General features: G+C 54.7%; 2 protein-coding genes across 2 annotated transcripts in view; one reads left to right on the plus strand and one right to left on the minus strand.

Annotated features, from left to right (window-relative positions):
• LOC116500231 (zinc finger protein 208-like) overlaps positions 1 to 17,443 on the minus strand; it is a 437,615-nt gene that overhangs the window by 372,466 nt on the left and 47,706 nt on the right.
• On the plus strand, positions 4,258 to 8,632 carry LOC116500216 (butyrophilin subfamily 3 member A2-like). Its single transcript, XM_032205129.1, has 11 exons — positions 4,258 to 4,357; positions 5,226 to 5,573; positions 6,203 to 6,484; positions 6,614 to 6,718; positions 6,996 to 7,016; positions 7,539 to 7,559; positions 7,675 to 7,695; positions 7,793 to 7,813; positions 7,923 to 7,943; positions 8,166 to 8,186; positions 8,562 to 8,632. Exons 1-11 carry the CDS (start codon positions 4,258 to 4,260, stop codon positions 8,630 to 8,632), a joined length of 1,032 nt encoding a protein of 343 aa, XP_032061020.1.

Below are 17,443 nucleotides of genomic sequence, written 5' to 3' on the forward strand. Positions count from 1 at the left end.
CCTGTGCTGGGGCACAAGCCCTGCTGGCACCCACGGCTCTCACCCTGCCTCTGAGCCCCAGCAGACAGCACATGGGCTGCAGCAGCTCTCATTGCTCCTCTCCCCTCTGCTTGCACTGCTTGCAGACCCCAGGGCAAGGGATGTGGTCACTGTGTGCTGCTGGCCACTGCAGGCCACCTTTGCCTCCTAGGTTGGGGTTGATCTTTGCTCTGTGCCTGGTGCTGAGCATGAGCAGCCTGTGGGGGCTCTGTGTTCCCTCCTCTGGAGCACATCAAGGCCCAGCAGCAGCAGGACTGTGTCAAATAAAGTTTTGTACAGGAAGATGGAGTCTGGCAGTGGCATTTCCTGGGTGCTTTGTGTCCTGAGGCTTTGCTGCCTGCAAAGGCATCCTGCAGCAGACTGTCTTCTTGATGTTGGTCCTGGGAGTCAGAGCCAGGAGGAACCTAAGCTCCAGCTGCCCCCGTTTTCCTGGTTCCCTGGCTGTGCCCACAAGGGACATCACAAGCTCTTGGAAGTTCTCCAAACAGAGGCAGCCTCAGCCTTTAAGCTGTCTTCAGGTCCTTGCAAGTCACTTCCGTACCCCAGCACCCAACCTCTGTAATTGCGTTTCACTTTCCAGAACCCATATTCTTCATGAGATGGGCATGCAGGAGCCACGGGGTGTACAGGGTCTGGCTGGGATTTTAACGTTCCCTTCAGCAACCCATACAGTGCTGTGCTCTGCACTTGGAGCTAGAACAGCAGTGATATCACACCAGTGTTGTGTCTGCTTCTGAGCAGTGCTGACACAGCATCGGGACTCTCTCTAACCCTCCTAGGGGGTGGGCAAAAAAGTAAGAAAAGAAACATCACCAGGGCAGCTGACCTAAAACAACCAAAGGGATATTCCATACCATATAGTATTCGTCCCCTTCCCCCTACAACTAGAGTTGAAGGGGGAAGGATTATAAAACCAGGCACGCCAGTGATGAGCTAAGGGATGGTGCACTGGAATCAGAGGGACTGTGTGCCAGAGAGGTCCTTCGGTCGGGTGGCAATGTATGTAAAGCATGGGCTGGACTGCGTGGAACTTCAAGTTGGGGATGGCAAACTTGAGAGCCTCTGGGTAAGGATTAAGGGATGAACAAATAAAGGGGATGTTGTAGTGGGAGTCTATTACAGACCACCTGGCCAGGATGACAATACCAATGAATTATTCTTTGCAGAACTAAGAGATGCCTTGAGGTTAACTCCCCTTGTCCTTATGGGAGATTTCAACTTGCCAGACGTCAACTGGGCTCACCACACAGCTGACATGAGCAAGTCCAGGAGGTTCATAAAGCACCTAGATGATAACTTCTTGGTGCAGGTGCTAAGGGAGCCAACTAGGAAAGGTGCCCTCCTAGATCTGTTGCTGGAAAAAAAAGAGGGTCTTGTGGGACACATGGCAATTGGCGGCCGTCTCGGTCATAGTGACCATGAAGTGGTTGAGTTTAGAATTTATGGTGACAGAAGGAAAACTGCCACCAAAACTTCAGCCCTGGATATGGGGAAAGCAGACTTCAGGCTGCTCAGGGAACTCATCAGCAAGGTCCCCTGGGAAGCTGCTTTTGAAGGCATTGGCCTCCATCAGTGTGGTCAATCTTTAAGCACTGCCTCCTAAAAGCACAAGATCAGGCGATTTCAAAATATCAGAAGTCAGGCAGGCGGGGAAGAAGGCTGGCCTGGCTGACCTGGGATCTTCTACTGGAGCTTAGACGGAAAAAGAAAGTGTATGGCTGCTGGAAGGAGGGTCAGGAGATGAGGAAGCAATACAGGGATGCTGTTCATATTTGTAGGCAGAAAATTCGTGGGGCCAAAGCCCAACTAGAGTTGAAGCTGGCCATGTCTGTGAGAGACAATAAAAAGGTTTTTTTTAGATAGGAGAACAGAAAAAGGAGAACCAAAGAAAACACAGGTCCGCTACTTGACGGGGAAGGTCTCCTCACAGACAATGACACAGGCAGAGCAGAGACATTTAATGCCTTCTTCACCTCTGTCTTCAATGCTGATGATGAGCTTCAGGACTCTGGGTGCCCTGAGCTGTAGGACCATGATGGTGGGAATAACAAACTTCCAACTGACCCTGAACGTGTGCAGGATTTGCTGCTCCACCTGGATCCATACAAGTCCATTGGTCCGGATGGGATCCATCCCAGGGTGCTTAAAGAGCTGGCTGATGTCATCGCGGGACCTCTCTCAATTATTTTTCAATGATCTTGGGAATCTGGAGAGGTCTCAGTAGACTGGAAGCTGGCAAATGTTGTCCCAGTTTTCAAGAAGGGTAAGAAAGAACACCCTAGCAATTACAGGCCTGTCAGTCTCATGTCAGTGCCTGGTAAAATTATGGAGAAGATGATTCTTGAAGTTATTGAGGTGCACCTGGGGGACAATACAGTCATTGGTCCCAGCCAACATGGGTTCATGAGGGGTAGGTCCTGCCTAACAAATATGATTTCCTTTTATGATAAGATCACCCATCTAGTTGACCAAGGGAAACCAGCTGATGTGATCTTTTTGGACTTCAGCAAGGCTTTTGACACAGTTTCCCATAGGATCCTACTGGACAAACTGTCCAGCATACAACTGAACAAAAACATCATACAATGGGTGAGCCATTGGTTGATGGGCAGAGCTCAAAGGGTTGTGGTTAATGGGGCCACATCAGGCTGGTGGATGGTCACTAGCGGGGTCCCTCAAGGCTCCATTTTAGGGCCAGTCCTCTTCAATGTCTTTATAAATGCTTTGGCTGTAGGACTGGAAGGTGTTTGGAGCAAATTTGCTGACAACACCAAACTTGGAGTTGTTGACTAGGATGAGTGTGGAAAGACCTTGCAGAGAGATCTGGACAGATTGGAGAGCTGGACAATCACCAACCACATGAAGATTAACAAAGGCTAGTGCCGGGTCCTGCACCTGGGATGGGGCAACCCTGGCTATACGTACAGAGTGGGGGATGAGACACTGGAGAGCAACCCTGCAGAGAGGGATCTGGGGGTTGTGGTTGACAGCAAGCTGAACATGAGCCAGCAGTGTGCCCTAGCAGCCAGGAGGGCCAACCATATCCTGGGGTGCTGATAACATGCTGATGTTTTAATTGTTGCAGAGCAGTGCTTACACCAAGCCAAGGACGTTTCAGCTTCTCGCTCTGTCCTGCCAGAGAGCAGGCTAGGGGTGCAGCAGGAGCTGGGAGGGGACAGACCCAGGACAGCTGACTCCAACTGGCCAAAGGGGTATTCCATACCATCTGATGTCATGCTAAACAATATATAGGGGTGGCTAGCAGGGGCTGGGGGGGGGAGCAGACTGCTCAGGGTTAGGCTGGACATTGGTCAGTGGGTGGTGAACATTGTGCATCATTTGTTTCGTACACACTGTTAGTAGTAGTACTATTATTGTTGTTGTTGTTGTTATTATTATTTTCCTGTCTTAATAAACTGTCTTTATCTCAGTCCACAGGCTTCACTTCACGGTTCTCTCCGTGATCCCAGAGAAGGAGGGTGGAGAGTGAGGGAACAGCTGTGTGGTGTTTAGCTGCCAGCTGGGTTAAACCACAACATCTCGGAAAAGGCGGACCTCTTCCAAATGCTCATTTCCATACTCCCTTCCCTATAGCTCCTCCACATTGCGTCTGTGCAATGTAGCCTGGTGGTCGTGGGCAGGGGTCTTTCAGGATGAAGGCAAAGAGGAAGAGGAGGTCAAACTTTTTACCTTTCTGGACTTTGACCTTCTGTTGGACAGTATTGAGGAGTTTTTTGCTCATCTTTGCCTTGCTTCCTGCCAACAAGTTGTTCGTCCTTCCCTGACGACTTGTTTGTCCTTCCCTCATCCGTTGCCCTTGAGCGATATCTTCCTTTTTACATCTGCTTCTCATTAGGTTCTCATCTCCATCCCTGACAATTAGGATATTTTTTAGTTTCTCACCTACATCCCCTATAATCAGGATATTTTACCATATATGTAGCTAAATGTTAATTCAGATCAGTTTAAGCATCTTCCGCATCTCAGTGGCAGGCACGCAGAACTCCCCAGACACTTGTCCCCACTGCTCCAGGGCCAGAGCTCCTCCTAGACCATTATTGCAGCCAGGATGTAGGAAAAGGCTTGGGAAGTTGGGCGTAGCCCTGTGCTTCCTGCAGCATGGCTGGGAGCTGTGAGGGACCTCGCTCTTTTGGTGGGGTTCCCTTGGAGAAGAACACCTGCGGGGGCCGTCTGCCCCCTGGGGGACCTCTCTCTCAGATGGGGCTCCCCTGGGGCTGTGGCTGCCCCAGCCTCAATGGCCATGCCAGGGGCCTCCTGACTTCCCTCATCACTCTGCTCCTCCTCCAGCTGGGCTCAGGTAGGATCCTGCAGGGATGCTGGGGGCTCTCCCCCCTGTGCATGCAGACTTGCTGCAGCGGGACAGGGGAGCAGCTGTGGGAAAGGGGGGACCCGAGCCTACAGCTCGCCCGCGCTGGGTTTCACTTTCACTTTTGTTCTTTCAGACAACACAGGCACTGCCTTGCCTGCCCTTTCTGTGTCTCCTTCCCCCACCCGAATTCAGCAGAGAGGGCTCCCACTCCCAGCACACCTCCTTCTCCTGCACGTTCTCTCTCTCTCCCTCTCCTGTTTCCTCGGTGGTTTCCCATGGCACCCAGGGGACACAGCACGCACCAACTCACACACCAACTCACGCCCTTTGTCACTCACTGCCCCTAAATTTACAATGGCAAAATCTTACCTCCTCCCCGTGCCCTTCTCTATTGCCCAGTGTGAGAAACATCTCAAATAATTTTCCTCAGACAGAATCTTCTCTGAAGCTATTTTATTTGTGATTGCAATGGCGGGGATCCTGTCAATCAGGAGAGCAAAATCCTAACCTTTTATTCCCTATTACCTGACACCTGATCACCTCCCCTTTTTCCTCATTGGCTGAGTACTACAGGTTCACAAGCTACTCGACACTCCTCTATACCGTATATGTAAATTTTTTTTTTCAACCCTTTAATTTCTCCTTTCTTATGTTTTGAGAACTTGTGATCTTTGCTTTCCTGTTCTCACACTGCTCATCTTGTTTTCCTCAAGCTTCTACCTTATTCTGGAACAGTGAGGCCTTCTACGGTCCACTTATCTACTTAGCATTTCTCGTTATTATGACTACAAAATTACCTTGGAATACAGAAAAATAATTCTCTGCTGCAAAAACACAACATTGTTTCTCACACCAGCCCAGCTCAGAGTGGTGGGACCAGGACACTCTGTCACTGCCACCGTGGGGCAGGATGTTGTGCTGCCCTGCTACTTGTCCCCTCAACGCAATGCTCGCAGCTTGGAGGTCAGGTGGATCCGGGACAATAACTCTGAGACAGTGCACCACTACCGCAATGGAGAGGACCTGTACGGGGAGCAGATGGAGGCATATGCCGGGAGGACAGAGTTGCTCAGAGATGGTCTCTCTGCTGGAAGGCTGGAATTGCGAATCACGGGGCTGAGACCCTCTGATGATGGCCAGTACGTCTGCACTGTGAGAGATGCTCATGCTTATGATGAAGCCATTGTGGAGCTGGAGGTGTCAGGTTAGTGGCTGGGGTGGTGCTGCCAGGGCAGACTTTACATGCTCTTTGAACACCTGAGCTGTTTCACAGCATGGAGCATGCCCATGGATGTGGAGGTAATATTTGGGGAGAGAGCTCCCTGGAGACTTTTGTCAGTTTTCACTGGTGTCCTTGAAGACAATAATCATAATATTGTGAGGGCACTGGGCACAGGGTGCTGAGCAGCACCTTCAGCTGTGTCAGCAATGGGACCAAACAGCACACAGGGAGAACTGCAGAGTCCTCTGAGCAGATGGGCGCCTGCTTTACTTTTGCTTTCTGTGCTGGGGGAGACCTGAGAATTTGTCAGGAAGTATTGGGGCTTCTTGGACGAGCATGGCATGGTGCAGAGATGCTGCCTGGAGGAGCTGGATCTCTGCACCTGGGTTTTATGGACAATATGGGGTCACTGACATTGTGAAGCCCTTCTTTCTGTTTCTAGCAGCAGCCAGGTTGGATTGGGGTGAGGGTGGGTGCACGGAGGACCTGGAACAAGAGGCGCTGGTGCTGTAGCTGTGCTAAGCTCTGTCTGTCTTGGGAGCAGACGGGGTCTTTGCCTTGGAACTCAATCCCTCCCCAAGTCAAGTCCCAGCCATGCGCTCTTCCCCCAGCCACAGGCGTTGACCCCCACCTCTCCCTGGGGGGCTACGAGGCCGGAGGCGTCCGGGTGCTGTGTCGATCGGCCGGCTGGTACCCGCTGCCGCAAATGCTCTGGAGGGATGCTCGCGGGCAGCACCTGCCCTCGGACCCCCCGACACATTCCCAGGACCAGGAGGGGCTCTTTGAAATCGAAGGCGCTGTCATCGTGACCGGGAGTGTGGAGGGGCCCTTGTCCTGCATGGTCAGGAACAACCACCTCCAGCAGGAGAGGAAATTTTCCCTGCACATCGCAGGTACAAATGGCACAGCCAGGGTGAGGTCTTCCTGGCCCCTGCACTTGTCCCGACCCAGGAGAAGTCTGGGTCTTGCTCTTCCATCCATGGGCATGGAAACACAGCCCTTTTCCTGGTGCCTTTTCTCAGCTGCCTTCTTCCACAACGCCCAGCCATGGATGGTGGCTCTGGCTCTGGTCCTCCTGCTTTTGGCTGTGTCCATTGGCCTCGGTGTTTATCTCTATCGAAAGCAAGGTAAGCTGGCAGTGCAGGGATGGAGCGGAGGGAGGTGTTCTGCAGGGACCCTCATGGGTGTGGAGCGGGGCTGAGCCCTGGCCCAGGGAGGTGCATAGGAGGAGGAAGGGAATGTTCTCCTGGGGATGCCAAAGGCCTTCGGATGGTCTTGGGTGGGAGGCCAGGGAGCATGGCTGCAGCGTGGGGCTGGTGGCAAGGCGCAGCCCCCCTGCACATGTTCCCACCCAGCAACCAAGCTGCTCTGCTCACCACCTCTTCTTGCACCTTTGCTTTTCAGCGGCACGGATACAAGAGCTGGGTGAGTCCTTGCAGTCCCTGGGGAAGTGGTGTCTGTGCGGGAGGGCCTGGTCTGGGTGGGCTCTGGGGGCTTGTGTGCTGGTGGCTCGGGGGTGCTGCAGGAGCAGCTGGAGCCTGGGGTGGGAGTGGGGAGTGCTGGGGCTGGGGCTGCCCTGGGCACGGGACGCAGCCAGGATGGCTGAAAGGAACGGGGATCAAGGTGGGGATGGGGAGCGAGCTGCGGTGCTGCCCCACTCTGTACTGATGCTTCTGGGACAGGGATGTCCTCCACCCATGTGCAATCACTTCCCATTGTCTTTTGGTGGCACGGTGCAGAGAGCTGCACAAGTGTCTGTCCTTACTGCTCCACGTGCAAAAGCCTTGCTCAAAGCTGGGTCTTGCTCCCTGTTAGACTCGTCCCTCCCAGTCTGGGTGGAAGTTGGTCATTTCCCACTTTAAACCCTTCGTGGTCTTCCAATGGGATCAGCCCTGAGATGAAAAGCTGTAACCTCTGATCACTCATGCTTTTGTTTTCCTTTTCCAGTGAACAGAGACGCAAGGCTGGGTAAGTCTCCTTCCCCAAAGAGAAAGCATTTGGTGTCTTCCCAGAGGAGTAGCCATGGGATAAGAAGCTGCCCCTATGAACGTGCATTACTTTTGTCTTTCTTTTTCTTTTACAGAGGAACTACCTGCAGAGATCGGTGAGTGTCCATCCCCAAACCCAAAGAATTTGGGGTCCAGACATGGGATGATCATTTTTCCCTCTGATCATGGATTCCTTATGCTTTTCTTTCCCAGAGGAAAAAGATGCAAGACTGGGTGAGTCTCCCACCTAATCGGAAGGAATCGACGTCCTTTGCTTTGCAGCAGCCATTTGACGAGAATCTCTCCTTCCTCCTCATGCACTGCTTTTCTCTTTCTTTTCCAGCGGAACTGGCTGCCAAAGTGGGTGAGTGTCCCTGAGCTTGGGCACGGTGCAGAGAGCTGCACAAGTGTCTGTCCTTACGGTTCCACCTAGAAGACCATTAAACAAAGCTGGGCCACAATGACTATTTTCTTGGTCTCACCTCGGAACAAGGCAGTATTTTGCCACTCATGGGATGCGTTCATGATCTACCATGGGCTGAGCAACACTCCCCTCTGATCATGCATTACTTTTTTTCCTTTTCAGAGGAACAAGCTGCAGAGCTGGGTGAGTGTCCCCATGCTTGGACCCCAGGGCAGCACCAAGGCAATGTGCAGGGGAGGGTGGGCAGCTGGGACAGAGCAGCCCAGGGCTGGCCCATCACCCGGACAGGGGAGCGGGGAGTGCTGGGGCTGGGGCTAACCTGGGCATGGGGCACGGCAGGGATGTCTGAAAAGAACGGGGATCAAGGTGGGGATGGGGAGCGAGCTGTGGGGCTGCCCCACTCTGCACTGACGCTTCTGGGACACGGACGTCCTCCAACTGTCCCCATTCACTTCCCCTTGTGTTTTGGTGGCACGGTGCAGAGAGCTGCACAAGTGTCTGTCCTTACTGCTCCACGTGCTCAAGCCTTACTCAAAGCTGGGTCTTGCTCCCTCTTAGTCTGGTCCCTCCCAGTCCGAGAGCAAGACTGTCTGTGCCCATTCACCAGGGCAAAGAACTTTGGGGTCTAGCCATGGAATTAGTCATGGAATTTGAAGCACTCCTCTCTGATCATGCATTGCTTTTGCTTTCCTTTTCCAGTGAGAAAAGATGCAAGTATGGGTAAGACTACCTTAATAAACCCAAAGACTTGGCACCTTTCCATGGCAGCAGCCATGGGCTGAGCAGCTCCCCCTCTCATCATGCCTTGCTTTTCTCTTCCTTTTCCAGAGGAACAAGCTGCAGAGCTGAGTGAGTGTCACAGAGCTTGGACTCTGACATCTCCAAGACAAGGTTCAGAGGAGGGTGGGCAGCTGGGACAGAGCAGCCCAGGGCTGGCCCCTCACCCTGCCCACACCCACCACTCTGCACCCACGTGTGAGCTGCGGGGCTGCCCCGCTCTGCACTGACACTTCTGGGAGTGGGACGTCCTCCACCCATCCCCATTCACTTCCACTTGTGTTTTGGTGGCACAGTGCTGAGAGCTACACAAGTATCTGTCCTTAATGCTCCACGTGCACGAGCCTTGCTCAAAGCTGGTTCTGGCTGACTGTTAGTCAGGTCTCTCACAATCTGGGTGCAACTTGGTCATTTCCCACTCATGAGATGTATTCAAAGTCTAGCCATGGGCTGAGAAGCTCTTCCTTCTGGTCACACATTGATTTTCTTTTTTCTTTTCAGAGAAACAAGCTGCAGAGCTGGGTGAGTGTCCCTGTTCTTGAGCCCCAAGGCAACACCAAGGTGATGTGGAGGGGAGGGTGGGCAGCTGGGACAGAGCAGCCCAGGGCTGGCCCCTCACAGGGGAGTGGGGAGTGCTGGGGTTGGGGCTGCCCTGGGCACGGGATACGGCCAGGATGGCTGAAAGGAACGGGGATCAAGGTGGGGATGGGGAGCGAGCTGTGGGTCTTCCCTGCTCTGCAGTGACACTTCTGGGACAGGGATGTCCTCCACCCGTCCCCATTCAGTTCCACATTTGTTTTGGTGGCACGGTGCAGAGAGCTGCACAAGTGTCTGTCCTTAATGCTCCACATGTTCAAGCCTTGCTCAAAGCTGGGTCTTGCTCCCTGTTAGTCTGGTCCCTCCCAGTCCGAGAGCAAGACTGTCTGTGCCCATTCACCAGGGCAAAGAACTTTGGGGTCTAGCCATGGAATTAGTCATGGAATTTGAAGCACTCCTCTCTGATCATGCATTGCTTTTGCTTTCCTTTTCCAGTGAGAAAAGATGCAAGTATGGGTAAGACTACCTTAATAAACCCAAAGACTTGGCACCTTTCCATGGCAGCAGCCATGGACTGAGCAACTCCCCTCACATCATGCCTTGCTTTTCTCTTCCTTTTCTAGCGGAACAAGCTGCAGAGCTGGGTGAGTGTCCCCGTGCTTGGGCTGTATGACATCTCCAAGGCTATGTGCAGGGAAGGGTGGGCAGCTGGGACAGAGCAGCCCAGGGCTGGCCCCTCACCCTGCCCACACCCACTGGGCACCAGCCATGGCTGTGACCAGCTCTCCCCTCTCCTTCCAGCATGGAGAAGGTGTCTGATGCCTCATAATAGAGGTAGGTGTGCATTGGGTTGCCCTGTGCGGTGCTTCTCCTGCCCTTGCTGGGGCATGGTCAGGAGCCAAGAGGTGCCCCATCTCCTGCCCCGTGGGGCAGCTCCTGGCCTCGAGCTGGGGAAAGCCTGCCCAGGGCTGAGCTCTGCCCCTGACAACCTGGCTCCTTCTGTCCCTGCAGTGAAGGTGACCCTGGATCCACACACGGCTCATCCCGTGCTTGTTGTGTCTCAGGACAACAGCAGTGTGAGATGGGAAGACATACCACCTCGGGTTCCTGACACACCAGAGAGATTTGACGATAGTTGCTGTGTGCTGGGCCGTGAGGAGTTCAGAGAGGGGACGCACTGCTGGTTGGTGGAGGTGGAGGGGGATCAGCTAAAGTATTCTTGGTGGGCTGTGGGGGTGGCCAGGGCTTCTGTGGAGAGGAAGGGAAAGATCAACATGAGCCCTACAGCAGGGATCTGGGCTGTGGAGTACTATTATGAACATTTCAAGTCTCTCACATCTCCTCCCACTGACTTGCCCCTGTCCCCTGCCCCCACAAGAATCTGGGTCTGTCTGGACTGTAACCAGCAGCAGGTGTCTTTTATCAATGCTGACAATGGGGTCGAGATCTTCACTTTCACAGCAGTCTCCCTCAATGGGGAGAGCATCCGCCCCTGGTTCATGATGAAGAAACGGGGAGTTCAGCTGTGCCTGAGGGACAGCACCCTGTAAACCCTGTCCCCAGCCCTGGGGACCTCCTGCCCTTCTCCAGATATTCCTTGAACACCTCTTGTTGGTCATGCAGGAACAACACAGGAATGAGGGGCAGTGGGGACAGGGGCTGCCCTGTGTTCCTCCCTGCTGCTGGAGGAGGGCTGGGATGCTGCAAGCAGGGGCCAGGCCCCTTGCAGCCTCTGGGCTCTGCCCTGCACGCGGCTCCTGTGCTGGGGCACAAGCCCTGCTGGCACCCACGGCTCTCACCCTGCCTCTGAGCCCCAGCGGGCAGCACAGGGGCTGCAGCAGCTCTCCACACTCCTCTCCCCTCTGCTTGCACTGCTTGCAGACCCCAAGGCAAGGGACGTGGTCACCATATTCTGATGGCCATTGCAGGCTACCTTTGCCTCCTAGGTTGGGGTTGATCCTTGCTCTGTGCCTGGTGCTGAGCATGAGCAGCCTGTGGGGGCTCTTTGTTCCCTCCTCTGGAGCACATCAAGGCACAGCAGCAGCAGGACTGTGGCAAATAAAGCTTTGCACAGGAAGATGGAGTCTGGCAGTGGCATTTCTTGGGTGCTTTGTGTGCTGAGGCTTTGCTGCCTGGGAAGGCGTCTGGCAGCAGACCTGTCCTTGGTGTTGGTCCTGGGAGTCAGAGCCAGGAGCAATTTAAATTCCAGCTGCTCCCATTTCCCCAGCTGGAGCCTCGGACCCCCTTGTCCCATCTGGGTCATTGTGCTGCCCAGGGGGGCACCCAAAGGGCTTGCAGCCTCCCGTCACACAGGCTCTGCAGAGGCTGTCCCCACACTGGGGCATCTCTTGGAAGTCCTTCAAGCAGAGGGAGCAGGTCTCCTCAGCCTAAAGCCCAAGATCACAGAATGACAGAATAGCCCGAGTTGGTAGGGACCCAACGGGACCATCGAGTCCATCTCAAGACTCCACAATGGCCAACCCAAAAATCAGACCCTCTCTCAAACGGCCTTCTGCAAACACTGCTTCAGCTGCAGCAGGCTCAGGGACATGGCTACGTCCCTTGGGAGCCTGTTCCAGCGTCTGAGCACCCTCTCAGGAAATAAATAGTTTCTGAACAGCTGGCCTGAGCCTCCCCTGAAGCAGCTCCATGCCATTTTCTCTGGCTCTGTCTCTGGCCCCAGAGAGCAGAGACCAGCGCCTGCCCCTCCACTCCCCTTATCAGGAAGCCGTGGGCCACCATGAGGCCTCCCCTGTGTCTCCTCTGCTCTGGTCTCAACAAGCCAAGCACCTTCAGCCGCTCCTCACATGCCTTTCCCTGCAGAGCCTTCGCCGTCCTTGTAGCCCTCCCTTGGAGGCTCTTGCTCAGTTTCACGCCCTTCGTCTGCTGCGGTGCCCACAGCTGCACGCAGTGCTCGAGGCGAGGCCGCAGCAGGCCGAGCAGAGTGGGACGATCCCTTCCCTCAGCCGGCCAGCAGTGCCGTGCCTGAGGCACCCCAGGGCACACTTGGCCCTTTGGGCTGCCAGGGCCCACTGCTGGCTCACACCAACTAGCCATCAGCCACAACACCCCCAGCTCCCGTTCTGGGGGCTGCTCTCCAGCCTCTCGCCCGCCACGCTGTCCATACAGCCAGGGCTGCTCCTGCCCAGGGACAGGGCCGGCACTTGCTCTTGTTAAACTTCCTGCAGGCAGTGGCTGCCCAGCTCTCCCCTTTGGCCAGATCCCTCTGCAAGGCCTCTTCACCTTTGACGGAGTCAGCAGCCCCTCTCAGTTCAGTGTCAGCCACAAACTCACGCAGGTTTCCTTCCCATCCTGCATCCAGGCCATTTATGCGACCACTGATGAGACCTGGCCCCAAAATGGAGCCCTGCACAGCCCCACTCATGACTGGCCACCAGCCTGATATCTCCCCATTTACCAGAACCCTCAGAGCCTGATCCCTCAGCCAATTGTTCACCCATCGTATTGTGCATTTCTCTGGCTCTGTGATGGACATTTGGTCCAGGTGGATACGGTCAGAAACCATGTCATAATCTTTACTGAAATCCAAAAGATCACTTCAACTGGCTCCATCAGTCAAATGGGAGACTGACCTTATCCAAAGAAAAAGGAAATGAGGTTTGTTGAACATGAGCTTCCCCCCATGAACCCATGTGTCCTATGACCAGTGACCGCATTGTCCCTTAGGTGTTTTTCACTCACTCCCAGAGCAATCTCTGTAACTTTACCAGGCACTGCCATGAGACTGACAAGCCTGTAATTCCCAGGGTCTTCTTTGCTGCCCTTTCTGGAAACCGGGGCAACGTTTGGCAGCTTCCAGTCACTGGGACCTCTCCAGATTCCTCAGTATACTTAAAACTAAATTAGAGAGATTTCATGATGTAGTGGGTTTACGTGGCAAGGTCTTGGTAGCAGGGGGCTGCAGGGTGGCCTCTCTGAGGGGAATCCAGAAGCTGCCCCATGTTAGATGAGTGCCCATTTCATCTGGCTCCAAAGGGACACATTGCTGCCCAGAGCTGAGCCACTAAGCAATGTTATTTGTGCCTCTGTGAGGGCATAGTTAAGAAATGTGGAAAAAACTTCTGCACAACAGCAGCTGGGAGAGTGAGGAGTGAGAACCAGCCCTGCAGCCCCCAAGGTGAGTGCAGCAGAAGGGCAGGAGGTGCTCCAGGCACACAGCAGCAGTTCCCCCGCGGACTGTGGAGAGGCCCCTGGTGGAGCAGGCTGTCCCCCTGCAGCCCATGGGTCCCACATGGAGCTGATCTCCACGCTGCAGCTCATGGAGGAGCCCCTGGTGGAGCAGGCACTGGTCCAGATCTGCAGCCCCTGGAGAGGAGCCCACGCAGGAGCAGAGGGTCTGAGGGGAACTGCTCACTGTGGGGGAACCAGGTTGGAACAGTTTGCTCCTGACTGAAGGACCCTGTGGTATGGACCCATACTGGAGCAGGTATTGAAGGGCTGCTGCCTGTGGGAAGCTCACATAGGATCAGCTCGTGAAGGATGGCATCCCATGGGAGGACTTGTTGACTCTCTTGAGGTGGAAAGGCCTTGCAGAGAGATCTGGATAGACTGGAGAGTTGGGCAATCACCAACTGCATAAAGTTTAACAAGAGCAAGTGCTGGGGCCTGCACCTGGGATCGAACAACCTTGGCTATAGGGACAGACTGCGGGATGTGATGCTGGAGAGCAGCCCCACAGAGAGGGATCTGGGGGTTGTGGTTGACAGCAAGATGAACATGAGCCAGCAGTGTGCCCTGGCAGCCAGGAGGGCCAACCGTATCCTGGGATGCATCGAGCATGGCATTGCTAGTCAGATGAGGGAAGTGATTGTCCCGCTCTACTCTGCACTGGTGCAGCCTCACCTCAAGTACTGCATGCAATTCTGGCCACCACAGTACAAAAAGGATGTGAAAGTATTGGAGAGTGTCCAGAGAAGGGCCACAGAGATGGTGAAGGGCCTAAAGGGGAAGACGTATGCATTCAGCCAGTTCTCTTAGTACTCTGGGATGAATCCCATCAGGCCCAATAGTCTCGTATGTATCCATCTGGAGCAGCAAATCCCACACAAATTTGAGGTTGTTGGGACTTTATTGTTCCTGCAGTCACTGTTCTGCAGCTCAGGGCACCTGGGCTTCCACAGCCCAGCATCAGTCTTAAGGGCAAAGAAAGCATTAAACATCTCTGTGAAGTCAAGGAACCTCTTAGACCATCCCCATCAAGTAACAGACCAATGTGTTGTCTCATCCTACTTTTGCTGTTAAGAGAGTTTAAAAAAATAACCCATTTTATTGCCCCTCCCAGTACTATCCAGCTTCAACTCAACTTGAGCTTTGGCCATATGAATTTTCTCCCTACAAAGGCAAACAGTAACTCTGTCGTCTTTCCATATTGACTGACTTCACTTCCAGCAAACAGAAACTTTCCTTATCCACCTAAGCTCTAGAAGAAGGTCCCTGCCCATCTGAGCCAACCTTCTACCACGGCTGCTTTAATGGAGCTGGGAGCAGGGCTGGCACTTTGCCTTCAGCACCCTGGGCAAAGGGTGGCAGCTCTGGGCTCAGCACCCTGCTATGCCCTGTTCCCTGCAGCCTCCAATCCTGTTCAGTTCTCTTCTGCCATCTCTCCACGTTTTCCCATTGCTCACAGTTTGATTCCTCCTTGCATGCATGGAGATGAACGACCTTAGCCAGTGGCTTTCCCTGGAGGTCTGGAGAGGCCCCTGCTGGGGTCAAGCAACTTGTGCTTGCTAAAGGCAGTGGACTGGGCACCCAGCTGCAATGGGATGGTGATGCCAGCCCTGCAGAGCTCCCCAGACGTTGCCCTAGGGGCAGAGCTGTTCCAGGAGGGTTATTGCAGCCAGGAACTGGGCAAAGGTTGGGAAAGTTGGGCGGAGCCTTGTACTTTCTGCAGCTCTGCTGAGTGCTGAGAAGGACATCTCTCTTGGCTTGGAGAAAAACACCTGGGGGGTCACCTGCCCCCTGGGGGACCTCTCTCTCCGATGGGGCTCCCCTGGGGCTGCAGCCAGCCCAGCTTCACCGGCCATGCCAGGGGCATCCTGACTTCCCTCGTCACTCTGCTTCTCCTCCAGCTGGGCTCAGGTAGGATCCTGTGGGACTGCTGAGGGCTCTTCCCTCTGGGCCTGACAGACGTGCTGCTGCGGGACAGGGGAGCGGCTCCAGGGTAGGGGGGACCCGAGCCCACAGCTCGCCCATGCTGGGTTTCACTTTCACTTCGGATCTTTCACGCAATATGGCTGCTGCTTTGCCTGCCCTTTCTGTGTCCTTCACCTGCCCGAATGCTGCAGAGAGGGCTCCCACTCCCAGCACATCTCCTTCTCCTGCACATCCTCCCTCTCCCTCTCCTCTTTCTCCGGTGGTTTCCCATGGGACACAGGGGATGCAGCACGCACCAACTCACGCACAGCTCGCCCTTTGACACTCACTGTCCGTAAATTTAAAATGGCAAAATCTTACCTCCTCTCTGTGCCCTTCTCCATTGCCCAGCCCAGCTCAGAGTGGAGGGACCAGGACACCCTCTCACTGCCACCGTGGGGCAGGATGTCTTGCTGCCCTGCCACTTGTCCCCTCAACACGATGCTAGCACCTTGGACGTCAGGTGGATTCGGCACAGGTTCTCTGAGACAGTGCACCACTACCGCAATGGAGAGGACCTGTACGGGGAGCAGATGGGGACATATGCCGGGAGGACAGAGTTGGCCAGAGATGGTCTCTCTGCTGGAAGGCTGGACTTGCGAATCACGGGGCTGAGACCCTCTGATGATGGCCAGTACGTCTGCACTGTGGGAGATGGTCATGCTTATGATGAAGCCATTGTGGAGCTGGAGGTGTCAGGTTAGTGGCTGGGGTGGTGCTTCCAGGGCAGAGTTTACATGCCCTTTGAATACTTCAGCTGTTTCACAGCATAGAGCATGCCCATGGATATGGAGGTTATATTTGGGGAGAGAGCTCCCTGGATACATTTGTCAGTTTTCACTGGTGTCCTTGAAGACAAGAATCATAATATTGTGAGGGCACTGGGCACAGGCTGCTGAGCAGCACCTTCAGCTGTGTCAGCAATGGGACCAAACAGCACACAGGGAGAATCGCAGAGTCCTCTGAGCAGCTGGACATCTGCTTTACTTTTGCTTTCTGTGCGGGGGGAGACATGTGATGTTGTCAGGAATTCTCTGGGCTTCTTGAACCAGAACGGCTTGGTGCAGAGATGCTGCCTGGAGGTGCTGAAGCTCAGCACCTGGGTTTTGTGGGCAATTTGGAACCACTGGCTTTGTGCAGCCCTGCTCTCTGGATTTTGCACCAAACGGGGTGGTTTTAGGGTGAGGGTGAGTACATGGAGTGCCTCGTCCTTCAGCCCCTGGGGCCGTTGCTGTGCTAGGCTGTGTCTGGCATGGGAGCAGATGGGGTCTTTGCCTTGGAACTCAATCCATCCCCAAGTCAAGCCCCAGCCACACGCTCTTTCCCCAGCCACAGGCGCTGACCCCCACCTCTCCCTGGGGGGCTACGAGGACGGAGGCGTCCGGGTGCTGTGTCGATCGGCCGGCTGGTACCCGCTGCCGCAGCTGCTGTGGAGGGATGCTCGTGGGCAGCACCTGCCCTCGGACCCCCAGACACATTCCCAGGACCAGGAGGGGCTCTTTGAAATCGAAGGTGCTGTCATCGTGACCAGAAGCGTGGATGGGCCCTTGTCCTGCGTGGTCAGGAACAGCCGCCTCCAGCAGGAGCGGGAATCATCCCTGCACATCGCAGGTACAAATGGCACAGCCAGGGTGAGGTGTTCCTGGCCCCTGCACTTGTCCCGACCCAGGAGAAGTCTGGGTCTTGCTCTTCCACCCGCGAGCATGGAAACACAGCCCTTTTCCTGGTGCCTTTTCTCAGCTCCCTTCTTCCACAACGCCCAGCCCTGGATGGTGGCTCTGGCTCTGGTCCTCGTGCTTTTGGCTGTGTCCATTGGCCTCGGAGTTTATCTCTTTCAAAAGCAAGGTAAGCTGGCAGCGCAGGGATGGAGCAGAGGGAGGTGTTCTGCAGGGACCCCCCTGGGTCTGGAGCGGGGCTGAGCCCTTGCCCAGGGAGGTGCATAGGAGGAGGAAGGGAATGTTCTCCTGGGGATG

This window comes from Aythya fuligula, chromosome 33, assembly GCF_009819795.1.
Source record: "Aythya fuligula isolate bAytFul2 chromosome 33, bAytFul2.pri, whole genome shotgun sequence".
NCBI lineage: Eukaryota > Metazoa > Chordata > Aves > Anseriformes > Anatidae > Aythya > Aythya fuligula.

Bases quoted from the DNA above. Each gene is read 5' to 3' on its own strand.
- LOC116500216 (XM_032205129.1), top strand. From the start codon at position 4,258: ATGGGGCTCCCCTGGGGCTGTGGCTGCCCCAGCCTCAATGGCCATGCC. The intron at 4,358-5,225 runs GTAGGATCCTGC...TTCTCACACCAG, and splicing joins CCTCCTCCAGCTGGGCTCAG to CCCAGCTCAGAGTGGTGGGA. The intron at 7,017-7,538 runs GTGAGTCCTTGC...TTCCTTTTCCAG, and splicing joins GGCACGGATACAAGAGCTGG to TGAACAGAGACGCAAGGCTG.